Source organism: Lepisosteus oculatus, chromosome 3 (assembly GCF_040954835.1).
Source record: "Lepisosteus oculatus isolate fLepOcu1 chromosome 3, fLepOcu1.hap2, whole genome shotgun sequence".
NCBI lineage: Eukaryota > Metazoa > Chordata > Actinopteri > Semionotiformes > Lepisosteidae > Lepisosteus > Lepisosteus oculatus.
In genome coordinates, this window is record NC_090698.1 from 1255587 (window position 1) to 1283366 (window position 27780).

At 58.4% G+C, this 27780-nt stretch overlaps 4 protein-coding genes across 10 annotated transcripts; 2 read left to right on the forward strand and 2 right to left on the reverse strand.

The window, feature by feature from the left end:
• Window positions 1-1664: 1664 nt before the first annotated feature.
• Window positions 1665-6130, forward strand: LOC102688351 (homeobox protein SIX1-like). 2 transcript variants are annotated; one of them, XM_069187665.1, is made up of 3 exons: window positions 1665-3023; window positions 4901-5064; window positions 5811-6130. In XM_069187665.1, the coding sequence occupies exons 1-3, from the start codon at window positions 2640-2642 to the stop codon at window positions 6109-6111; spliced, it is 849 nt and encodes a 282-aa protein (XP_069043766.1). In that variant the 5' UTR covers window positions 1665-2639; the 3' UTR covers window positions 6112-6130. The 2 variants fall into 2 exon arrangements, with proteins under 2 accessions (XP_069043766.1, XP_015196446.1); XM_015340960.2 differs by having other exon boundaries at window positions 1668-3023; window positions 5708-6007.
• A 645-nt stretch (window positions 6131-6775) lies between these two features.
• qpctla (glutaminyl-peptide cyclotransferase-like a) lies at window positions 6776-11511 on the reverse strand. Of its 4 annotated transcripts, none has more exons than XR_001477847.2 (8): window positions 10665-11511; window positions 10248-10394; window positions 9590-9877; window positions 9121-9282; window positions 8749-8848; window positions 8486-8602; window positions 8191-8402; window positions 6776-7093 (listed from the first exon to the last, which is right to left on the reverse strand). XR_001477847.2 is itself a non-coding variant. In XM_069187711.1 (7 exons), exons 1-7 carry the CDS (start codon window positions 10869-10871, stop codon window positions 7130-7132), a joined length of 1080 nt encoding a protein of 359 aa, XP_069043812.1. In that variant the 5' UTR covers window positions 10872-11511; the 3' UTR covers window positions 6776-7129. The 4 variants fall into 4 exon arrangements, 2 of the variants coding, with proteins under 2 accessions (XP_069043812.1, XP_006627681.1); XR_001477846.2 differs by having other exon boundaries at window positions 6776-7188; XM_069187711.1 differs by lacking the exon at window positions 8191-8402 and having other exon boundaries at window positions 6776-7188.
• Window positions 11512-12128: 617 nt separating this feature from the next.
• LOC138237880 (zinc finger and BTB domain-containing protein 1-like) lies at window positions 12129-15705 on the reverse strand. The gene is made up of 3 exons (XM_069187715.1): window positions 15543-15705; window positions 13671-14358; window positions 12129-13517 (listed from the first exon to the last, which is right to left on the reverse strand). The coding sequence occupies exons 2-3, from the start codon at window positions 14344-14346 to the stop codon at window positions 12709-12711; spliced, it is 1485 nt and encodes a 494-aa protein (XP_069043816.1). The 5' UTR covers window positions 14347-14358; window positions 15543-15705; the 3' UTR covers window positions 12129-12708.
• On the forward strand, window positions 15685-26359 carry meiosin (meiosis initiator). Of its 3 annotated transcripts, XM_069187714.1 has the most exons (13): window positions 15685-16720; window positions 19224-19324; window positions 20082-20163; window positions 20264-20363; window positions 20976-21104; window positions 22204-22443; window positions 23859-23979; window positions 24113-24216; window positions 24690-24830; window positions 25287-25354; window positions 25565-25803; window positions 25959-26048; window positions 26131-26359. In XM_069187714.1, exons 1-13 carry the CDS (start codon window positions 16517-16519, stop codon window positions 26222-26224), a joined length of 1713 nt encoding a protein of 570 aa, XP_069043815.1. In that variant the 5' UTR covers window positions 15685-16516; the 3' UTR covers window positions 26225-26359. The 3 variants fall into 3 exon arrangements, with proteins under 3 accessions (XP_069043815.1, XP_069043813.1, XP_069043814.1); XM_069187712.1 differs by having other exon boundaries at window positions 25287-25803; XM_069187713.1 differs by lacking the exon at window positions 15685-16720 and adding an exon at window positions 16728-16990 and having other exon boundaries at window positions 25287-25803.
• The last annotated feature ends 1421 nt before the right edge of the window (window positions 26360-27780 follow it).

Genomic DNA, 27780 nt, shown 5'->3' on the forward strand with positions numbered 1-27780 from the left:
CACAGCAGGAATGAATCTGCTCTTTGGTCTTGTGATATTGTGTAGAGCAGTTATCGTGATATTCTGCAGCTGATTTTTAAAGTTCCCATTGCAGTCCCATATGGGCATCACATTTTGCTTTGATACTAAGAGTCCTGAAAATGCCCCTGCAAGTATTTATTGTTTAGTTTGAAATATCAGCTGAAACACTCCCCCTTGTGTTCCTGTTTAATTCGCTGCTGTTCTCGGTCCGCAGCAGTGGGAGGCTGCAAGCATCCTTCTTGCTTTCCACCTCTGTCGTACCGGTGAAGCACATGACCTTGATCACCTCCCCCCCCTGCTCCTGTGCGTGACCTGGATCGCCTGGCCACGCCCCAGACGGTTGCCCTGGCAGCAGTATTCAAACAGGCCTGGCCGTGAGAGACTGAGTACAGACAGGAGCACTCTGATGTTCCGGGCAAAGGCAGAGCTACCGCTGGGACTGCTGACAGGCTGCTGTTGCAAAATGCTGGACCTGAAAGTTCATCTGATTACTGTACTAAAGAGCCCAGGTGACGGGTTACAGGGTGGTTCCTGGGACCAGTGTTTATACACAGTGCCGTTAAGAGGTTCGGCCTGAGCACTGTTCTCAACCTACTGGAGTCATACCTGAGCTTGTCATGAGTGTGTTTTCATACTGCCGTGATTCCTGGACGTATTGAGCCAGGCTGGAGAGATGCAATTCTGTTAGATGAAGTTGAAGGGGGGGGGTGGTCCTGCACCTAACAGGGGAAATAACACTGAACTGATTGCTGGGGTGAGAGTTAGGTGACAGATCTCACCGCTTCAGAACCAGGCCAGTCTCGTCGTTTCACATCAGCCTTCTCCCTGAGCTCTTCTCTGACATACTCAAACCAGACAAAGCCAACAGGCTCATTAATCATGAGCCTTCAGACTTCAGGACAGAGCTGTGCTTTATAGCCTTTTGAACACATTTAAGGTGAATTTGCAAAAGCAATGCACTTTATTTTCTGGAAGAATACTGTGTTTTGTGTGTGAAAGGCTCAGCACTTGGAACATGTTGAAGTGCTGTAATACCCTGCTGCATACAGGAGTCCAGAGAGAGGACACTCCTGCTTGCTTGTGCTTTGCTGTGACTAGTGTGTTGCCAGTGAGGGGAAGGGGATGAACATCGCCTCCTGCTGGCCGTAGTCAGACACAGCGCCGAACAGGCTTCTCTTGGCTCCGGTAGGGGCTCCTCTGATCCAGGTACACAAGCTTCAGGGTGCTGTCGCCCATCCAGGGCGTCTGGATCGGTCTTCCAGGGAATCAGCCTGCTGGGCGTCTCCAGTCCTGGCACCTGAAGAGCATGAAAGAGCAGCCTTGTCAATAGTGAAATGATTTGATTTGAAAAAGAAAACTCATTCAAATCTGGCCTGTTTTGCATAACTCAGCCCGAGTGTGTGTGTGTGTGTGGAAGTGTGTCAGGTTCAGTGTGATGCTGCCAGTTTTCTTCAGGATTCAGGGTTTGTTTTTCTAACCCCTATGGGCTCAGGTTACCTGTGTCTAACGCAGTGGCTCCTACTACGGTCACGGGGTTTGAGGGGAGATCTGTGGGATTTCCTACTGGCTCTGCGGGGAGCCAATCAGCTGCCTGGGCTGGGCTGCCCCGCGCTGCCGGGGTGAAAGCGACGCCTTGCAGGCTGGCTGGGCTCGGGCTGCTCCAGAGCGACCGGTCGGCTCGCCCGCTCAGCAAGGGAGCCTCTCCTGGCAGCAGACACAAAGACACTGCAGCAGATCTGCAAGCACGTCTGCTGCTGCATGCGGCTGGGAAACTTCTGGTGTCTCAGTTTTCATTTGGAAAAGAAGCCAAGATTGAGCCTGGATTCAGACCAGCTGTGTTTTCCATAGCGCCTGGTCTGCAGCGTCTCTCAGCGGAGGTTGGTTCTCAATAGTCTTGTTTGCAAGGAAGGGCCCGGATCAGCGACAGTGGAGTCCCGGTGCCTGGGATATAGAGCCCGCTGTCCTCCAGCTGGAGTGGGCACAACGCACAGAACAACACAGCTGCCTCTTCTGAGGGATTTGGAAGTGGAGAAGTTAATCCCTCATGTTCACACTTTTTATTTTTATCTTGAAAGCACCTTGTTCTTCAGCTTTGCTTGGTAATTTTAGGGGTCTGATCATTGACTGAACACTTTCTTTTTAGGATTTATTTGTGCTAAAGACACTTTTACATGAACTCTTGGCCACCTTCAAGTGCAGTGGGACTTTTTTTAAAAAACGACTGTCTTTGACTCAGTAAGACACTCTATACATCTTCTAGAGGTTTGGTATTGAGGATTTTTCTCCTTCTCAGTGTCTCTCTTGCAAGAAAAAAGGCAAAACAAGTATTTGTTGGTGTTATTGTAAAATTATTTCCCCTCTCTGATCCATTTTTCTTTTGTGCTGAAATCAGTCAAGGCAGGGACATCAGACAGCTGTCTTGGGTGGTCCTGCTTCAGTCAGAAGGATGTGTCGCCCAGCGGGATCCTGAAAGACCGTTTCCAAGCCTTCGGAGTTTGCTCTTTAATCAGACCTGTACTTCTGTGACAGTACTGTCAACAGTAAACGCAACCTGGAAAAAGACCTGCGTCAGGATCCGGTTCTAAAGGAGTGTTCGCCGGGGTTTCCCAGGGTCCGGCATGGCGTTCGGCTTCTCCCAGGACCAGGTGGCGTGCGTCTGCGAGGTCCTGCTGCAGCGGGGCAGCGTGGAGCGCCTGGGCCGCTTCCTGTGGTCGCTGCCGCCCTGCGACCTCCTGCACAGGAACGAGAGCGTGCTCAAGGCCAAGGCCCTGGTGGCCTTTCACCACGGCAGCTTCCGAGAGCTCTACCAGCTGCTGGAGAGCCAGCCCTTCTCCCCGCACAACCACGGCTACCTGCAGCAGCTGTGGCTCAGGGCGCACTACCTGGAGGCCGAGAGGCTGAGGGGGCGCCCCCTGGGGGCTGTGGGCAAGTACCGCGTCCGGCGCAAGTTCCCCCTGCCGCGCACCATCTGGGACGGGGAAGAGACCAGCTACTGCTTCAAGGTACCGCTGAGCTTCCTGCCATAGTCCCACTCCTGGGAGTGAGAGACTCCAGGTGGCCATTTCTCCTCCCTCCATCCCTGTGTCCGTCTGTCAGCCTGACACTGGGACAGCGTAACAGGTTACTACCACTTTGCGGGTCTTCTTAATCAGACAACAAAGGCAGAGTTCATGTAGCCCACCTTGTGTTATTTTTAGTCTGTTTAGAAGCAACTCACATATATGTGCTCAACATCCAGATCACCTACAGAACTGAAATTGTAAAGGAACATTAAAGCAGCTGCCTAGTCTTTAGAGTACAGGACCATCTACAGTCATAGTCTTCAGTAACCTGTCCTGTGCAGCAATCCTGTCCCCAGTTGTTCGTTTTTGCTGACACACAGTGAACACTCTCTTTCTCCATGCTGACTTTCTTGCGAGTGAAGATGCTGCCGTTTGGACTTTCTCCTGCTCTTTTCTTGTGCTGCATCTTGCTGCAGTTATCTGAGGTTTACTGTCTCACCTCACGACAACTGAGCTCATCAAACACACCTGGAAAGGTTTTAATAGATACTGCCGGGCGTTGAAAGGACTTTCCGGCCGAGATGAAAGGCAAGTGTGTTTGGGCTGCCGTCTCCTGCTCGAAGGCTTGTGTCGACAGATCCAGACCGGTCAGACTGGTTTTGGGGAGTTAGAACGTGTTTCTGGCAGAACCTCTGCATGTTGCCTGACACGGCTGTGAGGGAGCTGACACATCTGGTTTTGTTTTCTTTCTTAAAAGCTGCTTGACGTGAGAGCAGCTTACATAAAGGGCAGTGGGAGTGTGGAACGAGCTTTCCGTGCTGTTGAAGGCGTCTTCTTCACAGGCTTGATGGGCCAGCTGGTCTCCTCTCTTCTGTCAACTTTCTCATGTTCTTTTTTTCTGCTATTTCTAACCCTTCCCTCCCTGCATCAACCATAGGAATTAAAAAAGTTTTAAATCTATGAAGGAGTATTTATCCTGTTCTTGTCCTTAGTATTGGGCTTTCCCTTGCAGCAGCAACAGCAAGAACCTGTTGCATTCCAGTTTTTGCCTTCCTTGGGTTTAAAGATATGTGCTATCACCATCACATTTCTGCAGGTGAAAGCCTGTAGTGTCCAGGTGTCAGCTTGCTGTGGCTGTGCTCTGTGCTCTGTGCAGTGCTCCAGGCTGCAGTCACACTGTAGAGCCAGAGCTGGTTTGTGAGGAGGCCGTGGGTGAGTGGGGCTGAGGGCGAAGCTTTGCCGATGGAGGCACTGCGCTTTGACGGCTCATGAGGGTGCCAGGGTGAGAGAGAGGGCACCCCGCTCAGCAGCTGTCAGCGAGCCTCCACGGCCCAGTGAGGGAGATATTCAGGCGCGCCCGTGCCTGCTCACACTGCTGCATGATCTGGCAACCCCTCATTGTGTGCTGCGTCAAGTGCTTAGGAATCTCTCCATTAATCCCTCAGTGCTCTTGTGCCGTGCCCATGCTCAATCCACAAGTTTACTTTGCTTCACCATGACTGTACAACTGCTTTCTCACCACCACTGTCCTCCACTGCACGCTGGTGCAGCGATGACTTTCCTGTGGTTTACCACACTTGTGTTTGCTTCATTGTTAAACTACAGTGCAGGTGGACCGGTTATAGGCTTGCTGCTTCTTTAGTGTATTGGTGTGGCTTCCAGAGTGTCGTGTGATGTTTTTTCTGAGCTACAGTATCCCTACATCCCTGCCGTTACTGTGAGAGCTGCTGTCTGGCTCAGGGGCGCAAGCGCTGTCGGGGCGTCTCCCTGCTGAAAGACACTGAGGGGTCCCTCCTCAGGGTCTCGCCTCAGGGCCCAGGCCTCAGGGCCCAGGCCTCAGGGTGCTGACCGCCGGTGTGTTTCTGTGTCGTCCCCAGGAGAAGTCCCGCGGCGTCCTGAGGCAGTGGTACCTCCACAAGCCGTACCCCTCCCCACGGGAGAAGCGCGAGCTGGCTGAGGCCACAGGGCTGACCACCACACAGGTCAGCAACTGGTTCAAGAACCGCAGGCAGAGGGACCGGGCCTCGAGCTCCAGGGACAGGTGACCCCTCTCTCCACCTCCCTTCACAGGCGCAGTCTTGCGGGGGGGCAATCAGATCGGGGGTTGAGCTGACCAAGCTGGGACTAAAGGGCAGTGGAACTGGACAGCGTGCAGGTCTATCACCACAGAGAGCAGGGGTGAACGTGCAGACTCCATGCAGAAGGTGTTCCAGACTGATCTTGAACCCAGGACCCAAAATCTGAGATAGACTGACCACCCAGCCAAAACACCTGGCAATATCCTCTTTCATGATGTAGTTTAGTACGAACTCTAATAATAATAATAATAATAATAATAATAATAATATTATTAGCGTCCCAAAACTCTGGAATTTTATGTCCCTGCTGCAGTTCTAACCTTTTGTGTTTCTTATATGTGCTTATTCTGCAATTGGCTGTACTTATAACCATTTTCTTTTGTTTGAACTTTTTTACACTCCTGTAAAGCACTTCGAGATGCTACTTTTAAAGGCGCTATATGAAATAGTAACAGTAACAGCCAGCAGCAGGGTTCTGTGGGTCTAGCGGGGTGTGCACTGGGTCCCAGGACGAATAAAACTGCTCGGGGTCACCTACCCTCCTTCCAGCTGCGAGGGTCTCGTCAGCTGAAGCCACTGACGCTGTGCCTCTCTGTCTGCCCTCAGGGAGAGGGAGAGCTCCGGCCAGCCCTGCGGCTCTCAGCAGCGGTCCCCCGCTGACCTGGGGCCAGGGTACCCCAGCTCTGATGACGACCTTTCACCTCCACAGAGCCCCCGACTCCTGTATCCCAGCCTGGGGCCCCCACCCCCACACCGGCAGCACCTCCCACCCGCGCCCCTGCTGGGAGTGGATCTTGGAGACCTGGGGGACCCCTGAGCCAGGGGAGACGCTGGGGCACAGGTGTGGGGGGGCCTCCCTCCCCCCCGCAGTGAAACTCGAGCACAGTCTCATCGGCGGCTCTGTGGAAACCTCACTGGCAACAGCCCAGCACCCCTCTGTATTCAGGGCCCTGGAGTCCTGTACCCAGCGGTCACTCAGAGATTCACTCTACTGTCTTACCCCACAGTAAAACACCTTTGTCATCTTTATCTAGTATCCTTATACTTATATCCTATACTTAGGAGCAAGTAAAGATTCCCTGCTGGAAAGAGAAGGAAGAAAACGGAACGTTTCGCCGGTGGAGCCTTCTTCAGCACTCTTCGGTTGACACCTGACGAAGGCTCCACCGCCGAAACGTTCCATTTTCTTCCTTCTCTTTCCAGCAGGGAATAAACCTATTGATCCTTTGCAGCCTACGCTTGCCAACGCAGCTCCACTTATCCTATCCTTACAGGACTTGCACTATTGCGCATTTTAAAGTCCTTCCTGTGATGTGACCCAACAGTTTGCTCAGACTTGTTTCTGTGCACACCAAGGCAGTAATCGAAGGTCTTGCCGCCGTCGCTATCAGCAGTGGGCTTGAACAGACCCCCCCTTGCCGGGCTGAGGGGGCGTAAATGCAGACATGCAGGAATCTCTCCTCTCCCCCAGGCTTTCCACTGCAGAAAGGCTGATATAGCATCAGGGCTGCCCGGCCCTTCAGAGCAGCAGGAAGAAAGCCCGAGCTTCTCTTCCCGTTCACATTCCTTCCAGAACGTGCTGCACTGTCAGCCTCCCTGGACTACAGAAGTCACACAGGGCTGCAGATACTCCACATTTTAAACAAGGAAAAAAACACCCAAAGGACCACCTGCTTAACGTGAAGGGAAACCAGGAGAAGGAACTGGTGTTTTAATCTTTTGCCACATGGAGGGTCATTTTCCCCCCCAAAAAAAAACAGTGCTGAAAACACACTGGGACCAGAACTGTACAAATAACAGCCCTGGGCAAAACACTGAAGTGAACTGCCCAGCACCAGCAGGGCGACACGAAGCTAACAGTAAAGCAGGGTGCGATCACTCTTGTTCATCCACGGCGGCTGAGTCTTCCTGCCTGCAGCCCTGGGCCCCTCCAGAGAGCTGCAGCAGCTCGACAGCGCTTCCAGGCTGAAGAGGGTGTTAGACGCATGTCTTCTGTCAAGGGCAAATCACAACTGGTTTACACGTAGTTCAAGCAGGGAGCTGCGTCAGCAGGCGCAGGCTGCAGAGGAACACGTAAAGGCTTATTCCTGCGGAAAAGAGAAGCAGGGAAACACAGCGTTTGGACTGGGGAGCCTCAGGTGCGAGGAAGGCGGCCCAGCCGAAACGTCGGGTTTCTTCTCAGCGTGGAATAAACCTTTAGTTCACACTTCCGTGGTTCTGACAGAATGTTTTGATCCTGCGGTGCCTCCCCCTGCTGGCAGCAGCAGGAATAGGAACGGACTGGGAAGAGTGGGGGGGGATGTGAAGATCAGGAGGATGGAAGAGACACCAGCCTGTCTCAAGCTGCACGCTCCAGCGTCGCTACAGACAGCCAGGCCCAAGGGACAGTGGACACCCCACAAGCGTTGAACACAAGTGCAAATTTATTTAGCCTCGACTGTTAAATATGCAATCGCAATTCACTACATACAGTATATTTTTGCCTCACCGGCATATTGTGCTTTAATGCCTTCTGCAGAATCTCGAGCCGTTTGTCAGACAGCAGGTCTCAGACGTGCCGCTGGCCCAGCAGTCAAGACCAGCCTGGAGGAAGCAGAGAGCCCTGCAGACGGCCTCTCTACCTCCTTCTTCGCCAGAATCCTGACTGCCAACCACACCAGGCAGCCGCTGGAAATTCAGACACTTTCCCGTCTAACAGCTAACCCTAGCAAGCAGAGCAGCATTTAATCTTTAAACAGTTAATCATTACCTCCACATTTCATTTGTAGAGCTTCGAAGGAAAGCCCTTCCTTTACCTCACTGAGGTGTGTATGCATGCGCTCAGTACTGTTTAGATCCCCACTGTTCAACAGTAACAAGATTGTTCAGGCTCTTCCCACAAGTCTTAAATAAGTCGTAGCCTTTTGCATTTCTAGCATAGAAAAAAAATCACTATTAAAGAAGGAATTCAAGCATTTGGGTGCATTTTAAATGGGCTCAGCGTGCAGGAGGAAGAGACTCCCTCATTGGCACGATACAGCAGTCGGACCGACAAGGGTGCCGAGCACAAGGCCTGCTGCCAGCGTGGGCACCCGAGATCTTCCACTGACCAGGCTGGCCGGGCACGATTCTCCACAGCGGTGGTAAGGGTGGAGCTCTGTCGGGTCGGTCCAGGGTCACAGGCCCAGGTACTCGGCCAGGAAGACGGCCAGGATCTTGGTGAGGTTGTCCACTGTAGGGGGGTGCATCTGCTCCTCGCTGTCCTCCAGGGTGTGCCAGAAGGAGGGGAAGGGTGTGGCCACCATGTGGAGGACGGGCACGCCTGTGGGTGGGGGGGGAGAGCGCTCATGAGGGCGCGGGGTGCAGCGAGGGGGCGGCCAGCCAGCAGGGGGCGTGAGCACTCACCTCTCCTGAGGAAGGGCACGTGGTCGTCCTCTACCGGCCCCAGGTACACGTCCTTCCTGAAGTAGCTCTGCTCCAAGGGGTGGGACGCCAGCAGGCCCAGCTTGTGCAGGCGCTTCTCTGCAGGAGAGAGAGGGAGCAGAGGGCTGCAGGTCAGGGGGCCCCAGAGGAGCAGCAGCGCCCAGGCCTGCCCCGCACCCAGCAGCTCCGCGAGGCCTGTTCCGATGCGGTGGCGTGCCGGCACGCGGGACGGGACAGCAGCTCACCGGCAGCGATGAGGCGGTCGAACCAGCGGGCCGTGTTGTCGAAGTGGTTGACGAACAGGGGATCAGGGGCACCGATCAGGTCCAGGAGGACAAACAGGTCCTGCAGGGGGAGACAGGGTTGTTCACAGGCCCTCAGGTCCAGCCTACTTGCCCCCTTTCCCCCCCAGTCACACCCAACCACTGTGGTTAGTAACAGTCTGTGGAGCAGACGGGGAATATTTACTCTGGCTCTAACCAGGCTAACAGCTGTCCGTCTCCCAGGACGTGCAACACTCCCTGCAAGACAGCTTTTGGGAAAGTGTAGAGCTTGATGAAGACCGTGCTGGCCGAGGCCCTGTGTGCCAGCACACTGGGCAGACGGGGCAGACTCACGATGGCGTCCAGCTGGCTGGTGCCAGCAGAGCCAGGGGGGTGGGCCGTCGCGGCCATGCGCTCCGCCAGGTGCCGCGAGCCGTACAGGGAGTCGGTGGGGGTCCACTCCTGGAAGGCCTCCTCGCCGTCGAAGAAGACGAGCTGCAGGGTGAGCGCAGGCCTCTGGGCAGAGAGAGCACAGGGTCGTGACCTCTCTCCCAGCGAACCATCCGAGGGTCACTTTATATCAAATTGCTCTGCAAACAAGACCTCTATCACTGACCGAGAAAAACAGTAACAGCTCAACCATCTGCACCTGCTCCCAGGGCTCAAGTGATGCAATCAGTTCCACAGCTCAAGATTCCCAGGGAATTCCCACCCTCCGCCATCCGCTCCCCGGCTCCTGGGTACCAATGTTGCTATCCCTGCAGGAGGTCTATCCGCAAGCAGCAGAGCCTCAGGCCCAGGAGAGCAGCCGCACACGGGATACCTGCTGTCGGAGGGCCCGGAGCTGGGCGTCCAGCGCACTGGCCAGCTCCAGCAGCATGGCGCAGGGCACGGCCGAGTCGCTGGCCCCCACGAACACCCGGCCCCGCGAGTCCGCGGGCAGGAGCTTGGAGTCGTAGTGGCAGGCCAGCAGGAGGCGCCGTGGAGCCGCTGGGTCCAGCACCGCCAGGACGTTGGAGAAGGTGAGCTGGCCCAGGGGGGTGGGCGCAGTGAACGAGTCCACCTCCACTGTCCAGCCTGCGGACAGAGAGCCCAGCACGGAGGAGATGTGCTGGGAGAGAGAGACAGGCGTCAACGTCCCGCTGCTCGAGGGGCTCAGAGACGGGTCTGACAAACCGCTCAGGACGCTGTGACCTGGGGCTGTGGACACGCAGTGCAGGGGAGCTCGGAGACGAGTTTCACTGCGCTGAAGATGGCCAGAAATACAAGGCATACTTCCCACAGAGCCCCGAACTGCTCCAGTGTCACAGAGGGTTTTACAGTCTGAGCCCAGCTGTCTTATTAGCCTGAAGGGGGGTTTCAGAGTCTGGAAACTTCTCATGGTCCAGGGGCTTTTCCTGACGATCTTCCACCTTCCAGCTGTGTCTGTTCAGCAGCAGCTGTCTGCTCACAATTCTCTCTACCCTTTCACAGCCTCTCACCTGGCGCACAGCCTGGCTTCCGGCGGTGCCCGGGCGCCTCTCGGTCAGGATCGGGCGGAGGAGCGCGTCCCACTGCCGCCGGCGGTCCACCCGGGCCGTCAGGCTGCGCAGCTGTCCGGCTGTCAGCTTGCGGGGCTTGTGTGCCAGCTGGGACAGGCAGGGAGAGACCAGTGAGCGCCGGGACAAGCCCGGGAGATCAGCAGAGACAGGGTGCGCTCAGAGCTAACGCCGGCGACACAGCATGAACGCGGATACTGCCTCCTTCACCTCCACTCGCGAAGACCACAACGCGTTTGCTTACTCATCTGGATCCACCTGACGCAGCTCACACGGCTGTCTTCTGCACTTCACCCGGACCGAGGCGCCTGCAAGACAGTCAACGCGTGCTCCGAGCTCAGAGCCGCCGTTGGCACTTACTCGGTCTGTGGTCCAGTCCGCGGAGCCGACCCGCAGGTCTCCGGGCGTGTCGCTGGACAGGTACACCCCGAGGAGCCCGGCTACGGCGAGCAGCCCGCACAGCCCGCACAGCAGCGCCCGGGCCCGGGGCAGCCTCCCCGGCTCCCAGCGTGACAGCGAGCCGCCGCTCACCGGCGCGGCTCTGTACCTCCGGCCACCCCTCGACATCTCCCACCGAGCCCGTCCGCCTGCGTCCGCAGCGCCACGTCGCTCTGGCGAGCTGCCCTGTGTCCGAGCGACACGACCCACAGCGCCGCCGGGTCTAGTTAATCAATACCAGCAGAGCGCACGGCGCTCCCACTGGGGGCTGCTTTGCGCTTCACGGTTTCGCTTCGGATGTTTCAGAACTAAAACGTCGATGTTCGAGCAGGTGCGAATTTCCAGGACCAGAGAGCATCTGGATACACGCACCCCCGTGAAGTTTCTGTACTGAAGCAAGATGAGTTTCTGTACTGAAATGACTCAAGGCGCCTCACGCTGCCGGGACAGGCCTGGCTGCGGCAGTGATCCACAGCTGGGCCGGTTTTAGATATTATTTAGAGATTTAGATAAGAATTAGCCGAGATCCTCACACGGCGCCTCGCGTTTCACCGCTCGTTCATCAGCGCCGGTCTCAAACCGGCTCAGCTACTTTACCGGACCGGTACCGTCCACTCGGGTCAGTCACGGCCCTGGACGGTGCCGGCCGGTGCCGAGGAAGCGTTCTGGGTTCCGATACCAGACCCCAGAGCCACGCCGGCTGCAACCGCTGTACCCATCCTGCGCAGGGCGCCGGTCCGGTCTCCATACACGCAGCGCTCGCCGCGACTTCCGGCTTCCTGTCACGGGACAGCCGCTTCCGCTCGGAGCTGCAGACTCGCCGCTAGGCTCCGAGAGCGCGTTACCCTGGCGTGCACGGGCTCTGAGACGAGACCCCACGATCTTTCTGCACCCACAGAGGTGTCCACGGTCCGTTTAACTTTTCACTTTTCTTTCAGGCTCTTGATTCGATTATCATTTCTGCAGCCTCCGATAGAAAGATGTGATACTGGGCAGCAGTTTGCATTGCTGCCTCACAGCGCTGAAGTCCTGCGCTCCTGTCTGTGTGGAGTCTGCATGCTCTCCACTCGCTGTAGTGGGTTTCCTCCCGCAGTCCAAAGACGTGCTGGGGGGTTAAGTGTCTTCTATGAACACTGGCCCTGGTGCGAGTGTGTGTGACTGTGGCCCTGCGAAGGACCTGCGTCCTGTCCAGGGTGTACCAGGAATACTGGGCTCTGGTGAGCCTGTGGTCGTGGGTTCTGGACAAACGGCAAGCGGGAGACTGAGACGCAGCAAGTCTGACAGACTGAACCCAGGCAGCGCCTGCCTGCAGCACTGCAGCTCCTGTGGCTCAGCCGCACGCTGGGAAGTATCGTTCTACAACACAACACAATCGGCCACACAACAGATGTTTAAAGTGATTTATTCACAGAATGTTTTACTGTACAGAAACACCATTTCCACATTAGGAATGCAGCTCCTAGTTTATTTGATGTCCCTGGCTCACTGCCCACTGCCCACTGCTCACTGCCCACTGTCCCCTGTCCCCTGTCCACTGCTCACTGCCCACTGTCCCCTGTCCACTGCTCACTGCCCACTGTCCCCTGTCCACTGCTCACTGCCACAGGATGTGCAGAGCTGCTTGCTTCCTGCAGCACGGGGGGGGGCAGCACATTGGAGGGGGAGCTCGCGGGGGGCAGCAGCTCGCAGGGGGGGGCAGCACTCCAGTGGAGCTGCTCAGCTGGGGCAGAGTTACCAGGACCTCAAGCCTGCTGCTTACACACAGCGCGGGACGGGGCCCCGGGGCCACAGCTCCTCCAGCACAGCCCCCTGCAGGCCAGGCTCCGGAGTCAGGGGGCCCCGGCACGCGCGCTTCTCTGCAGGCTGGCTGGGGGACAGTGCCCCCATCGGCTCGGCAGCTGCACCCGCGCGCACGTACCCCAGGGAACCAGGCAGGCGCGAGACGAGTGAAACCAACGCACTCTCCTTACCCAGAGGCGCAGGAGGCCAGGTGGCGGGCCAGGTCCCTCTTGAGGCGGAAGCTGGCGCCGCAGCGCTCGCAGGCGTGCCGGTGCTCCAGCTGGTGCTCGCGCAGCTGCGCCGGGCTCTCGCAGATCTGGAAGCAGCTCTGGCAGAGCGCGCGCGGCCCGGCCAGGTGGGTGGCCAGGTGGTGGTAGTGGCTGTTCTTGCGGTAGCTGGCGTGGCCGCAGAACTGGCAGCGGTAGGCGGCCTGGCCGCGGTGCCGCGCCTCGTGCACGCGCAGCTCCCGCCGCCGCGCGAACTGCTTGCCGCAGGCCTGGCAGGCGAAGCGCTTGACGCGGTTGTGCGTGGCCTCGTGCTCTGACAGGTGGCCGCGCTGCAGGAAGGCCTTGCCGCAGACCCTGCACACGTGCTTGCGGACCTCGGCGCGCCCGCGGCCGGCCGCGGCCCCCCCCGGGCAGCGGGCGTGGTGCAGCTGCAGCATCTTGGGCCGCTTGAAGGACTTGCCGCAGGTCGGGCAGCTGGCCGGCCCGCTGGGCCCCTCCAGCTCCACCTCCACGGAGCAGGGCTCCGCCGGGCGGCCCGGCCCGCAGCCCCGCAGGTGGCCGCGCAGGTCCGCCGCCGTGCCGAAGCTGAGCTCGCAGCAGCTGCAGGGGAAGACGGGCGGCGGCCCCGGGGGACTGGCGCGGAGGTCGGCGGCCAGCAGGACGCCGTTGCCGGACCAGGCCCACTGGATGGGCCGGGCCTCCCCGTCCGCTCCTCCGCCCGGCGATTCCGGGTCCGGCTTGACCAGCGCCGGCCGGGCCTCCGGGATTCCTGCGCAGAGAGCGGGAGACAGAGAGGTGAGGAGAGTCTCCCCCCCACGCGCTGGAGCGGGCCTGTCTCTCTCTGGGGTCCTACAGCCGGCCCGCAGTGTTCGGGGGTCTCTGTTTGGTGCTGGGTGCTGTGTCTCGGCGGGCCTGGGCTCACCTGCGCTGGCAGCGGTGCCGCGCTGTGCCGGCGGGGCCAGCCGGACCACGCGGATCCCGTGGAGCTGCGGCAGGCCGGGGCTGTCGGGGGGCTCGGGCTTCACCAGGAGCGCGCCGGGGGAGCGGGGCGAGGAGGACGGCGAGGAAGAGGAGGAGGAAGGGCGCGGGCGGGAGTCCTCCGTGTGGGCAGGTCCTGGCAGCGCGGGCTCAGGGCTCGGCGGCGATGGCGTCGGGCTGTGGCGCCGGCCCACCAGCAGGCCCGGGTCGGGCCCCTCCGCCGGCGCGGGCTGCGGGCAGGCCTCCACGCCGTACCGCAGGCCGGCGCCGCCCTCCAGCGAGTAGAACCCCAGGTGCGCCAGGGAGGCCCGCAGCTCGGCCAGCTCGGCCGGCGGTAGCGCGGGCGGCGGCTGGCCGCGGTACATCATGCGCAGGATGAGGTCGAAGTGCCCGGGCCGCACCAGCGCCGGGCTCAGGGCGCAGCGGGCGTACGGGCCGCCCGCCAGCGCGGGCTGGCTGGCGAAGAGCTTGCGGAAGTGGGCGCTGCAGGCCGCCAGCACGGCGCGGTGCGCGCGGAAGTGCGCGTCCCCGACGGTCACGATGGCGTCGCACAGGAAGCCGAAGTCCAGCTGGGCGGCCAGCTGCTGCAGCACGTGCTGGCAGTGGGCGCTCGTCGCCATGGCAGCAGCCACCTGCGGAGACAGCAGCTGTCAGAGCTCGACCGGCGGAGCGCAGGCCTCGGCGCTGAGGCCAGCCCCCTGGGCAGGGCGAGCCGTCCAGCCGTGTGTGGAGTGTATGCGTGTGTAGCATATAGTGTGTGTGTGTGGAGTGTGTGTGAGAGCAGTGTGTGTGTGTGTGGAGTGTGTATGAGAGCAGTGTGTGTGTGTGTGAGAGAGCAGTGTGTGTGTGTGTGAGAGAGCAGTGTGTGTGTGTGAGAGAGCAGTCTGTGTGTGTGTGTGTGTGTGTAGAGCAGTGTGTGTGTGTGAGAGAGCAGTGTGTGTGTGTGTGAGAGAGCAGTGTGTGTGTGTGTGTGAGAGAGCAGTGTGTGTGTGTGTGTGTGTGTGTGTGTGTGTGTGAGAGCAGTGTGTTGTTTACGAACCCCCCTGTGAGAGATCTAACACAGTGATGTTCCAGCAGGCCTCCTGGACTCTCCTTACACTGCTCATTCAGAACAACACTAGAGCATGAGAGTACTTGATCGTTTCCAGAGGCTTCACTGAACTATACTGGGTCTAGACACAAGACAGATGTCCCTGACACCGCCCACAGCTCTGTAACCGGACCGGACCGAACCGAGGATCACTCCGGACGCTTTTAAACCTCAAAGCAAACAGAGAAACGGACACAGTCCGCGGCGGTGGCCTCAGTGTCCATAACAACCAGGTCTGCCTGGCGCTCGGGACAGCCCGGGTGCGGGTTACAGTGGACCCAGTGCACTGGAATCCGAACCCAAACTGGTCTACCGCCGCTGAAGAAGTCTCCGACCACGAGAGGAAAGGCGAGCTCTGAAAAAGATGCACGCAAGTCGGTACAACTTTCAGCCTCTACAACCCGAGGGTCGCGAATCACACGAGCAAAGCACGCGGAATCCCGGCCACCCAGCGGCTCTCGCGCAGCACCCCCCCACACGCGCGAGCTTCACTGAGATTGCAACAACGCCGCCCGGGTCCGCAGCCTAAACCCGAGCGGGCGGGAGGGATCCGGACCCCGGGGCTGTGCGACCCGCAGAACTCCGCCAGTGTCGACGCGGAGCCGAGAAGTGGCCACGCAGTAACGCGCGCGCGCCAGCAGCAAGGTATCCCCCCGGCCGGACCGGTGATCCCAGTGATCCCAGTGCCTCCGAGGAGCTGTGTGTTGTCATGGGCGGAAAGTGTACCGCGAGGCTGCAGGTCCGTGGAGCGACGCGCGGGGAGAGTAGAGGGCTGGGAGCCGTGTCCTTTCCACTTCGCGAGTGCAAGCGCTGCACGCAGCCACCCAGCGACGCGACTGCTCGTCCAGTGAGGCACGCGCAGGGGAAGGGGGCTGCGAAATCGCGCGAGTCCGCCTCGAGGGGACGAGGGGGAGGGGGACCCACGGCGTCCGAGCAAAAGTGCACTCGGCCCCGCCCACTGGTGCCTGCTGCCCGGGGGCGCATCTCGGAACGGCACACGCGTGTTAATAACTGGGGTGAGGTTCTGGACCGTCGACCACGGAGACGACCGGAGCACGCGTTGTGCGAACGCGCAGGCTGCACGGTCACTCAGGATCGTGGGCCTTGAGCTCGCTGCCCCAGGACAGTCCCCGGGTGGGGGTGGGGGGGCAGCGAGGCTGGAACGGAACTGTTGAAGACCTGCGAGTGTCCTGTCACGTGCTTTGGGAAAAGACCCTGGAGGTTTTCACAGAGAACTGTGACATTCCAGGAGAAACCCGCGTGGGAGCCCAGCAGCTGGTGGACATAAACGCGACTGCGGCCTGGCGGTCAGTTGGGAGCTACAAGCTCACACCCCAAGAAGGCTCCACAGCCGAAACGTTGTATTTCTTTTCCTCTCTTTCCAGCAGGAATGAACCTTTACTTGTTCCTCGGCAGCCTACGCGTGCTGACGCAGCTCCCCACCTGAACTACCACTGATCCCAGGGTCTCATCCGGCCGGTTTTTTTTAGCTTGTTCCCCACTCCCACCACCCTCTGTGTAAAGAATAACACCGCAGTGAACTGTGACAGCATTTCTGTTACTGGGGGCGCCCGAGGCCCCAGAGCGGAGCAGCTTGCCCGGGTGTTTTCGGGCACGGAGCCCCTGCAGTGACTTCATTAAAGAGCCTCAGCAGCTCAGTCCTGACCCAGCAACGGCGCTGTTGCCAGTCGCGGCCGAGAATGAACGACGTGCGGCCGGCCAATCAGAGCGCAGCCGCCTTGACGGCTCGGCCAATGGGAGCGGGGGGCCGGCGGGGCCTTGCAGGGGATTGGCTGGAGGGCGGTGCGGCTCGGCCAATGGGAGTGCGCGCGCGGCGGTTGGGGTGCGCGAACGCGGCAGGGGCGCGGCCGAGGCGTGTCCACTCCACGCCGCGCGGGACACAGGTAAGAGCCCACCTGCAGCGTCGGCGTGTCTGCGCCGCCCCTTCCTGCTCTCGGCAAGCGGTGCCTTCGCGCCTCGGCGCCGGGGAGAAGTCAGACTTGTCGCTGGGCGATAAGCGGGACCGACCCGCCGGCTTCGAGTATATCCCGGTGAGCCGCAGCTGACACCGCTCCGTGGGCCGCTCCGTGGGCCTTCCGTGGGGGAGGATGTCAGTGGGTGAGCAGCGCGATGACAGAGCTGGTCTTGAGCCCATGATCGAGTCCCGCAGGCTGGTGCGTAATTTGTATTGCCTTTCGCGTGTGCGGAGTCGGAATACTGATACGGTCTATGAAAGTGGCATTAATAATAATATAATAATAATAATAATAATGCGGGAAAAGAGTGAGATTGCCTCGGCCGTACCGGTTGTCTCGAGGCGCAGTTGTCAGCTCGGAGACCGGCCCGCGCATGCTCGGGGCCGGCTGTTCCACTCTCCCACCACCCTCTGTGTAAAGAAGCGCCTCCCGTGACCATGCTCTTCTCGCGGGGGGTCCGTGTGCGCTCCTGTTGTCTTTGACCATACTGGGCCCTGGAGTGGCGAGCTGGTTCCCACGACAACTGCCCCGCTGTCGCCCCGATTTTCACTAACAGTGGGGCTACAGTGTGGTTTGGCAGCAGCCCGCTGTCTGACCGGGAGGTGTTACAGGGGGTGGTCAGCTCAGCCCAGTCCGTCACTGGGCTACAGCCCCCCTCTCCTGTGGACAGTTTACAACCCGCTGCCTCAGGGAGGCTGGGAGCATCGCTGAGCACACCAGTCGTCCTGGATTCTCCCTGTTCTCCCCCTCCCTCTGGTCAGCGCTATAGGAGCAGAAAGGCACGAACCTCCAGAGTCAGAGTTTCTTCCCACAAGCTGTCCGATGACTAAACCCCAATCCCACCACTGACTCGCACTGATTATGTTTTAGTTGTGTGGTATTTTAACTTTGTGGCTGCTGCTGTTGTGCGTTTGTGTTTTTGGCGATTCTGTTATCGGAGCCCACGTACAGTACAAGTAAGCATTTCCTTGCACTTGTGCACACTGTATGACAAATAAACTGCACTGACTTGAAAGATGACAAAACGGATCTGATCCTAAATAAACTAGGCCGCCAAACCCCTGACCTTTGAAATGGAGTTGGGTGCCAGGGGAGTCAGTCTGGACTTCAGGAATCTCGAGTTAGGGTCTCGGGACATGCCTGATGGTGAGTCGTGCACAGAGTGAGCTTTCCCTCACAGTCCCCTCCCTTCAGAGTGAAGAGACTCGGTTGCTTCAGCCTGTTTGTGATCCAAACTGTGTGCAGAGTTTTACGTGATACAGTACGTGCTTCTTATACAATCTTAACAGAACATCTCTTGATTTTAATTTATCATTTTTCATGACGTATTCTGTGACTGTTTGCCTGCAGTGCCTAGAAGGTGAAAGGATGTTCTGGAAGAGTATATACCGCCACGGTAGGCCTTACTGAGGTTCTACAGGGTTTCCTGTTTCACTTTTTCATGTGCTCTTTATTCTCTAAGCTCTTTTTGGAACTGCTGAGTAAACGTCTTCTTGAAAGTCCCTAACTAGGGTAGCCGAGCAGCTAAACTGCTCACCAGCCTCCAAGAAAATGGAGTTTCTCACAAAGTCTTTGAAACAGTCTCACTCAGACTGTGCCCACACTCACATTGCCTGGTGCACAGTCAGCCCTTCTCTCCCCTGTGAAGGGCACACAGGGGTTCTGCACCCGACTCCCTGCCCTGCAGACAGCCGACAGGGCGGCAGTGGCTGGGGCCCCTGGGGGCCCCTGCTTCCTGCTTTTTAAGCACTTGCCTGGCCACCTGGTCAGCTCATTCCTGCAGAGGAATCCGGTGCCGCGTGGTCCCTACAGGACTGGGCTCTGGCACTGTGTGTGTATGGAGTGCAGTGTGTAGATGTGTGTATGGGTGTACATGTTTATGTGTATATACAGTTCAAGGTTTATTTATTGATCAATGCGCGAACAGTGCAGCGGACAGCAGTGTTGTCAACAATTAAATGCTTTATCCGCGAGCTCGTTAAGAGGGATAGAAGAGTGGAAGGACAGGAATTTATAGGGATTAGATTAACAAAAAAAATAGGATACAATAAATTACACAATTGCAATTTACAAAACAATTTAGAGATTGTGTGAAAGTAACATAAGGATAGGAGGTATTTAGCACTCTTCATATGTGAGTGTGTTTCTGTGTGTATGTATGTTTTTGAATATACAGTGTGTGTATTTTTTTATGTGTGTATATACAGCGTGTGTGTTTGTATGTTATGTTTATGTGTATATACTGTATGTGTGTATATATGTGTGTATATACTGGATGTGTGTATGTTTGTGTGAATATACTGTATGTGTGTATATACTGTATGTGTGTTTGTGTGTATATACTGTATGTGTGTGTGTGTCTCAATGGTCCTACAGTGGGAGGTGAAGGGAGAGGTCTGCAGTGACCAATGGAACGATTTCTCCTCTCCAGTATCCCGACAGCTCCTGGCGATGTCCAGTATCTCCCGCTGGAGCCTCGGGATCGCCCAGCCTGCACGCGGAGATGGCCAAGGCTCTTTCCCAGAGGAAGAGGTACAGTAGCCGGAGGTGGAGCTCCTGGCCTCCTCAGACCAGCTGGGACAGCTGTGTGTTCAGGGTTAGAGCCTGGGTCACCTACGTCTATTCTCATCTGCTGAGGAGCATACTGGTGCCAGCAGTGCTTTTAGTAGTGTTGGAGCAGTGCCAGTAGTAGTGTTGGAGTAGTGACAGCCGTATTGGAGCAGTGCCAGTAGTAGTGTTGGAGCAGTGCCAGTAGTAGTGTTGGAGTAGTGACAGCAGTATTGGAGCAGTGCCAGTAGTAGTGTTGGAGCAGTGCCAGCAGTAGTCTTTCAGTGCTGCTGCACTACTGCTATATTCAGAAAACAGTCAATCAATCCATCTTGTACAATAGTATCCTTTAATACAGTTTGCTGCCGAATGCTTCACAGATTTCTGTAGCAGTTAACAATATGTCCACAAGCAAGCATGTGGGCACAGAGGAGAGCAACACACAGTCTCAGAGTGGGTGAGGAGCCCTGGATCAGCCAGGCTCTGCGGTGACTGGGAATATGAGGGCTGGGACAGTGGCTGGGCAGAAGGCCGCAGTGTGAGGTGAGTAAAGCTGCTGTTTGTGACTCTGGACATCGGCAGCTCTGAGGGCTGTGGCCTGGGGCAGCAGAGGCGCCCCTGCCCTGCCTCCGGAGCTCGTCCCCAGGGCGGAGACCCGATAGCCAGGGTTCCTCCAGGCCCGTCAGCCCGGCGCTGCCGTGTCTGTTGGAGGGACCCTGGCACCGTGCTGCGCTCTTTGCAGGAAGGAGTTTCGGGACGTCCTGAGAGACATCGCCGCCCTGCTGCCCCTCCCAGCGCCGGCCGGCAGCCGCTGCCTGTCTCAGGTACCCCCCACCGCGGCCCTGCGCCCCGCGCGCCCCCTCAGCCCCGGGAGGGGAGCCCCTGCCTCCTGCTGCGCCTCACTGCGCTCTTTCTGCTCCACAGAAGGAGATTCTGCTCCACCTGCTGCGGTACCTGCAGCTGCTGAGGAGGCACATCGACGACGCGCAGAGCAAGCTGCCGGAGACCTGCGTCCTCGAGAGAGGTGAGGACCCCTCTGCGCCTCCAGACACCCGCCTCTGCCGCACGGGATGCTGACAGCAGGCAAGAGGTCGGAGGGCGGCCGGCACGCGGGCTCTGAGCTGTGGAGCCGGGCGTGTGGCTGGGCTCAGTTGGCACTGAGCCTCAAGTCAGAGAAACCCCTCCTGTACCAGGGCTCCCTGCAGCGCTGACAGCCTACGACCTGTGGTGGAGGCCTGTTCCTCGGACTCGGCTATCTCAGCTGTGCAGGACCAGGTCTGGCTTAGTCGTGTCCTGTGTAAAAGACAGGTTGTCCGCCTGCAGTAAGTCTGTGTCCTTGTGACACTGAGCAGGGCCCCTGACAGGCGGACGGTCATGTGGAGTTGGCGTTCAGTGTAAGTGATTAATTATCCAGCCATGCCAAGAGTGTCCTCTCACCAACACCACCTTTCTGGGATGGCGGGTGTCTGTGGTCTAAGCGCGCAGACGTGCCCGAGCCTTAGAGAGGAGGGGCAAGAGAATGCTGGTGTGTGTAGTACATCTCACGCTGCACCTCGCTCGGGCCGATCCGGTCGCCCTCGTCATCACCAGCCTCCCGCAGTGTTCCCACAGCCTGTCTCCTGCTCGTGCACCCCAGGGTTCTGCAGCCATGAAGAGGACCCCCCCCCGGAGCCTCTGGCGGAGCCCAGGACGCCCCCCCGCTGCCTGAAGGCCAAACGCAAGAGCGTCTGCGGCCGGCCCCGCAAGAGGCCGGCCCCCGACAGAGGTGCGCGGGTACGAGCGGGCGGGTCGTTCCACTGGGCTGAAACCGTCCCACAGCGTCGGCTGTTCCAGACCACAACAGTCCTCTGTCAGGAAACATCTCCTTCTCTCAGTCTGGAATGGCGCTCAAGCTGATATCCCCTGCTGTCCCAGCCCTTGTGCTGCTGCTTATCCTGAAGAAAAGTCCCCTAAGCTTGTGCCCGCCAGGATCGTGGCATTTCTGCCACAAGTCCCCAAGCAGAGTAGAGGCTCGGCCCCAGGCTAAAGAGGGCGTGACCTCCCCTCCTTTTCTGCCACCTCCAGAGCTGCACTGTCTTCCCTTTAGCGTAGTAAACAAGATGGAGCTGAGGTCTGACGGTGTCAGGTATGACTTAGACACAACTCATCTGATTGCAATTCTACACTTGTAACAGGGCTTAAAACTTCTGTTGTCAATCTTTTTGTTGCTGCTGTGCTGTGTCTAGATCAGGCAGTGAGGAGCTGTGCTGTGTCTAGATCAGGCAGTGAGGAGCTGTGCTGTGTCTAGATCAGGCAGTGAGGAGCTGTGCTGTGTCTAGATCAGGCAGTGTGAGGAGCTGTGCTGTGTCTAGATCCGTCAGTGAGGAGCTGTGCTGTGTCTAGATCCGTCAGTGAGGAGCTGTGCTGTGTCTAGATCAGTCAGTGAGGAGTTGTGCTGTGTCTAGATCAGGCAGTGAGGAGCTGTGCTGTGTCTAGATCAGGCAGTGAGGAGCTGTGCTGTGTCTAGATCAGGCAGTGTGAGGACCTGTGCTGTGTCTAGATCAGGCAGTGAGGAGCTGTGCTGTGTCTAGATCAGGCAGTGAGGAGCTGTGCTGTGTCTAGATCAGGCAGTGAGGAGCTGTGCTGTGTCTAGATCAGTCAGTGAGGAGCTGTGCTGTGTCTAAACCAGGCAGTGTGAGGAGCTGTGCTGTGTCTAGACCAGGCAGTGTGAGGAGCTGTGCTGTGTCTAGATCAGTCAGTATGAGGAGCTGTGCTGTGTCTAGATCAGGCAGTGAGGAGCTGTGCTGTGTCTAGATCAGTCAGTGTGGGAGAGCTGCTCATGCGCTCAAAGCAACACTGTGCTATGCTCTGTGCTGCTCTGACAGAGCTGTGTGAGGACGTGCCGGAGAAGAGGCGCAGGCTGTATGGGGCGCAGAGTGACCTCAGAGACGGACACCCCAACACCCGATTGGGGTCACTGGCCCTGTGGGATGAGCGCCCGGAGTGGCCGGCGTTCCAGTCAGGGACAATCCAGGCACAGGACAGGACAGCACAGGACAGCAGCAGCTCCCTGGACTCAGAGCTGAGCCTCAGTCTGCCTTCCTGGAGGACAGCTCCCTCTGCTGGTAGGACGCCTGATGAAAGTGCTCATACTGTTTGTTTCTAACCACTACGTCCAGTGTCTTCACTGGGTCTTAGTCAAAGGTGAAAGAGGGGTCTCAGCACTTTGCTAAAATCTCAGGACCAAACTGTCCATCAATTTCCTTGATAGAGGCCAGGATGACAACAAGTGTCATGACTTGTTCCACACACCCACATCCCTCTGTGTAAAGAAGTGCCTCCTATTCTCAGTTAGAAATGCACTTTTGCATGATTTGAACTTGTGTCCTCTGGTTTAGGAAAGAAAACAATTGCCCAGTCTGTCAGTGGAGCACATCCCTTGCTGCATCTGGGGGCCTCTCTCTGTCCTGGTTCCAGAGCAGCAGTATCTTTATTGTGAGTTAAAAGCCAGTACTGTACAACATTTTATGAATGAGGCTCTACTTGTGCCTCATGCCTCATGCAATTGTAACAAATCACCCCTTGTTTTAAGTTAGTAAGGCCCGGGCAGCCTCCTCCAGCTCCGCGTTTTTTGCTCCATGCATGGAACACAATCCTGAATGTAATGTAAGGGGATTTAAATTTAGTTTTTTGCCTCAGGAGTGTTTCCTCTTTTGGGTTTGTCTGCAAACCTGACTGGCTGACTATCCTAGAGTCTAGAGCTCGGGTTTGAAGAGTGGAGATCCCAGTGCTGACCTCTGTTATTCTTCACTGGTGACAGCCCTGCCTACTCTGTACTGTTTCCTGCTGTTCTCCACTTCTCACATCAGAGACAAAATATACCTTCGATGCCAACAGCCTGCGCTGAGACTGAATCTGTCAAAGAGCAACATGATCAACAGGCTAGAATAATCTAAATTATTCATTCAATTAGTGTCTGTATTCATTACCGCTCTCCCTTGTTCACAAACCCATCAGGAGTCAGTTAAGCAGGGCTGAGCCCTCACCAGACACACCCCGCGCTAGTCCAGGATCACCCCTGTTCCCTGGGCTCGGGACTGGACCCTGAGCGTGGAAGGAGTGTGGTCATCTGTCCCTTGGTCCAGCTGTTGGAGCAGTTTGTTCTGCTGATAGTATCAAGTGTGTTGGCTGTGCCCAGGGCATGGTGTCCCGATCCAGCTGTTCCAGGCAAATTCTCCCTTCTTACGAACGTGAGAACCTGCGGAAGATTCGAAACGAGAGGAGCTGTTCAGTCCGACTGGCCCGTCTGGTAGCTAATCTTGTCCAGGGTCTCGTCCAGCCTTTTCCTGAGGGCTTCAGCTCCATGGCTGGGCAGCTCGCTCCACACCTCTGTGCTCAGTTCCAGGTGCCCGTCCAGGTTCTGTCCACCTGTGTCCTCCGGGCTGGTTCACTCTTCCCAGCGCGCAGTTGGTGCGGCCGCCTGCGTTGGGCTGTGTCTGCGGGGCGTCCGTCACCACTGTCCTGCGCTGCCCTCTTGCAGAGACCCCAGGAGGGCAAGAGCCGAGGACCCCTGGGGACAGCAGCTGGTGCTCCGCCTGCGGGGAGAGGACAGGCAGCGAGGAGGACGGCTCCTGCAGGGTCCTGGACGTGCTGCAGCCCGAGTGAGCACACCAGTCCGCCGGGCTCAGGAGCGCAGGCCGCCGGAGTGGGCTCTGTGTCCCCCGGCTCAGAAACCGGGGAGTCTGAAAGCCTTCCGTCGTGTCTGAGATCTGCTGTCTCCTCTCGTGTCTGTAGGGCGTGGGGCCTGCTTGCGAAAGACCATTTGCTGGGGGGGTACCCCTCCTCCGAGGACGGTGAATTCCCCCTGACCCCTGGATCGGCGGCTGGCCAGGCCCCAGGTACGCCGTCCCCCGACGCTGGCTGGCGGTCTGAGGGGGGCTCGTCGCGTGTCAGAGGGTTTCTAGAAAGTGTGTTACAGTGAAGTCAGCAAACACGGCAGCACAGAGCAGAGCTGTCGGGTCTTTCTCAGATGGCAGACGTCTGTCTCGACTCTTGGAAAGGCTTCTTTCAACAGCAGTGCACTTGTGTTGCGACCCCATTTTTGCCTCCTTGTCTGCAGCACAGGCAGAACAGGAGGAGACCCGTCCTCGGTACAGAGGTCACAGGACAGGTCACAACGAGGGGAGCTTGTTCCATACTCCCACAACCCTTGGCGTAGAAAGCACTTCACCATAGTTTCCACCTGTGACCCTGTAAAGCTCAGCGTCTCTCGTTCTGTGTTCTGAGTGGGTGTTTTTGGCGCCTGCACCCTCGTGCCTGAGCCTCAGGAGGGTGAGGTCACGCCTCTCGCTGTCTGTCTCTGCCCCCACAGCGCCCACCCCGTCCACCCCCGGCAGCCAGCTGGGAGCTCTGGATGTCCTGGACGATCTCAACCTCAGCCCCTCACTCTTCACCTCCCCGGCACGGGACGTCCCGGCCAGCCTTCTGCACAAGGGACATGAGGAGCTGGAAGGTGTGTCCACCCTGCCCATCCCCTTGCCCAGCTGAGCTGTGACTGACCTGTGACTGACACAGACACACGCAGACACACAGAGACACACGGACAGACAGACGCACACAGAGACACACGGACACACGCAGAGAGACAGATACAAGCAGACACACACAGACGCACAGACACACACACACAGAGACACACGGACACACGCAGATAGACAGATACAACCAGACACACAGAGACACACAAACAGACATGCACAGACACGCAGACACACACACACATAGACACACACAAACGCAGAGACATAAACGGACATACACAGATACACGCAGAGACACATGGACACGCACGGACAGACACACACACAGATGCACAGAAGCAAACAAACTGACATGCAGACACACATAGAGACACACGGACAGACAGGCTCACTCACTCGTCTCCTGTCTGTGTTCATCTTGTCCACAGCTCTGTTCGAAGACGTGTGGATCAGCTCGGAGCCGCCCATGCGAACTGGAGACCCCAGCAGGGACTCGGTACGGCCCCCCGGTCTGGGGGGGAGGGGGAGTCTGTTCCCTGGGCAGGAGCACAGGGCTGGTGGGCGTCTGGGGCTCGAGCCGTGGACAGTGTCCAGGGTGAGAGCTGCAGACGTGACGCCCTGGACTCCGGACAGGGGCAGCAGCAGGAAGCCCAGCCCGAGCTGCTGCCGTGTGATTCCAGGCCTTCTCCCTGGCCCTGTGTCCCAGGTGCAGGACAGCGGCGAGGCGACGGGGGCCGGTGGCTGGCTGTCCTCCCAGAGCGAGGAGGAGGAGGAAGGGGCAGATCTGACCTGGACCCCGTCCCAGAGAGGCCCGGCGCAGGGCGGCCGCGGAGGCCGGGGCCAGCACAGGCACAGGGGGGCGCCGGGCGAGCTGCGCCACCTGAAGAGGAAGTGCGTCAACGGCTTCATCATGTTCTGCCGCCTCAACAGGAAGTCCTACATGCGGTGAGTGTGCACGGGTGTGCAAGGGTGTGTGCGTGATTGTGCGCGGGTGTGCACGTGATTGTGCGCGGGTGTGTGTGAGTGTGCGCAGGTGGGCCAGCCCTCCGGCTCCTTCCCGCCTGCCGCCTTGCTGACCCGGCCTGCGTGTGTCCCCCCAGAGCTCACCCCGGGACCCCCTCCACCGTGGCCACCAAGGAGCTGGCGCGTATGTGGCACGGCATGGCCAAGGCGGAGAGGCGCCTCTACTGGTCAGTCTGCGCGCGTCTGTCCGGCGGGCCGGTGCTGGCGGCCCGGCCCCTCGCTCACCCCGGCTCTCTCTCCGCCCCACAGCCGCAAGGCCCAGAAGTTCAGCTGCCAGCAGAACCGCAACGTGCGGAGCCAGTGGGGGGAGGAGGAGGAGGAGGAGGACAGGGAGGAGACCTAGACCCTGTCCGGCCCACTGGAGCCCTCCTGTGCCCCCACTCAGACACACGAGTGTGTGTGGGGCTTTTGTGCTCAGAGGGGGGTGTGTGTGTGTGGGGCTGTTGTGCTCAGAGGGGTGTGTGTGTGTGGGGCTGTTGTGCTCAGAGGGTGGGGGTGTGTGTGGGGCTGTTGTGCTCAGAGGGGTGGGTGGGTGTGTGTGTGGGGCTGTTGTGCTCAGAGGGGTGGGTGTGTGTGTGTGGGGCTGTTGTGCTCAGAGGGGTGTGTGTGTGTGTGGGGCTGTTGTGCTCAGAGGTGGGTGTGTGTGTGTGTGGGGCTGTTGTGCTCAGAGGTGGGTGTGTGTGTGTGTGGGGCTGTTGTGCTCAGAGGGGTGGGTGTGTGTGTGTGGGGCTGTTGTGCTCAGAGGGGTGGGTGTGTGTGTGTGTGTGGGGCTGTTGTGCTCAGAGGGGTGGGTGTGTGTGTGTGTGGGGCTGTTGTGCTCAGAGGGGTGGGTGTGTGTGTGTGGGGCTGTTGTGCTCAGAGGGGTGGGTGTGTGTGTGTGTGTGGGGCTGTTGTGCTCAGAGGGGTGGGTGTGTGTGTGTGTGGGGCTGTTGTGCTCAGAGGGGTGGGTGTGTGTGTGTGTGGGGCTATTGTGCTCAGAGGGGTGGGTGTGTGTGTGTGTGTGTGGGGCTGTTGTGCTCAGAGGGGTGGGTGTGTGTGTGTGTGTGGGGCTGTTGTGCTCAGAGGGGTGGGTGTGTGTGGGGCTGTTGTGCTCAGAGGGGTGGGTGTGTGTGTGTGGGGCTGTTGTGCTCAGAGGGGGGTGTGTGTGTGGGTTGGGGGGCTGTTGTGCTCAGAGGGGTGTGTGTGGGGCTGTTGTGCTCAGAGGGGGGTGTGTGTGGGGCTGTTGTGCTCAGAGGGGTGTGTGTGTGTGGGGCTGTTGTGCTCAGAGGGTGGGGGTGTGTGGGGCTGTTGTGCTCAGAGGGGTGTGTGTGGGGCTGTTGTGCTCAGAGGGGTGTGTGTGTGTGTGTGGGTTGGGGGGCTGGGTCGCTCACAGTTCTGTGTTCCCGTTAAGGCCGAGTGTTCAGGAGAGGAGATGAAATAAAGGTTCTCTCTCCGGGCTCTGTCAGGGTGCTCTGTTGTGGTGACTGGAGGCCGGAGCACCTCAGTACCTCTGGCCTGGGGGGGGAGGGGGGGAACTCGGGGTCAAGTCCACCGGGAGGCACAGCAGGAGTCCTGAATGGGGCTCCCTTCGCCAGGGGTCCCCAACTAGAGGAGGAAGAGGACAGCAGAGGGATCTTGGTGTCGCCTGGTTTCGAGCAGCCTGGGACCCCTGCAGGCCCGCTGGTCCGGGACGTCCCAGGAGGAGCGGGCTTCCTGTGTTGCTCATATGTCCCGGCAGGACAGAGCTGTGATCTGGTGAGACGGGGGAGGGGCAGGGCCGCCCAGCGCTGTTGTGGGGTCCCAGTGCAAGATCCTGGAAAGGGGCTCCCCAAACTTGTGGTTCTCCCATACAGCACACAGTACAGTACCCACTCCAACCTTATTGTATTGTTTATGACAAATTAATAACTAGAAAACTTA

Bases quoted from the DNA above. Each gene is read 5' to 3' on its own strand.
- meiosin (XM_069187712.1), top strand. From the start codon at position 16,517: ATGAACGACGTGCGGCCGGCCAATCAGAGCGCAGCCGCCTTGACGGCT. The intron at 16,721-19,223 runs GTAAGAGCCCAC...TCTCCTCTCCAG, and splicing joins CCACGCCGCGCGGGACACAG to TATCCCGACAGCTCCTGGCG. The intron at 19,325-20,081 runs GTACAGTAGCCG...CGCTCTTTGCAG, and splicing joins GCTCTTTCCCAGAGGAAGAG to GAAGGAGTTTCGGGACGTCC.
- LOC102688351 (XM_069187665.1), top strand. From the start codon at position 2,640: ATGGCGTTCGGCTTCTCCCAGGACCAGGTGGCGTGCGTCTGCGAGGTC. The intron at 3,024-4,900 runs GTACCGCTGAGC...TGTCGTCCCCAG, and splicing joins AGACCAGCTACTGCTTCAAG to GAGAAGTCCCGCGGCGTCCT. The intron at 5,065-5,810 runs GTGACCCCTCTC...TCACCTCCACAG, and splicing joins GCCTCGAGCTCCAGGGACAG to AGCCCCCGACTCCTGTATCC.
- LOC138237880 (XM_069187715.1), bottom strand. From the start codon at position 14,346: ATGGCGACGAGCGCCCACTGCCAGCACGTGCTGCAGCAGCTGGCCGCC. The intron at 13,518-13,670 runs GTGAGCCCAGGC...CTCTCTGCGCAG, and splicing joins CGGCACCGCTGCCAGCGCAG to GAATCCCGGAGGCCCGGCCG.
- qpctla (XM_006627618.3), bottom strand. From the start codon at position 10,871: ATGTCGAGGGGTGGCCGGAGGTACAGAGCCGCGCCGGTGAGCGGCGGC. The intron at 10,395-10,664 runs GTAAGTGCCAAC...TGCCTGTCCCAG, and splicing joins CGGACTGGACCACAGACCGA to CTGGCACACAAGCCCCGCAA. The intron at 8,849-9,120 runs GTGAGTCTGCCC...CTCCCCCTGCAG, and splicing joins CCAGCCAGCTGGACGCCATC to GACCTGTTTGTCCTCCTGGA.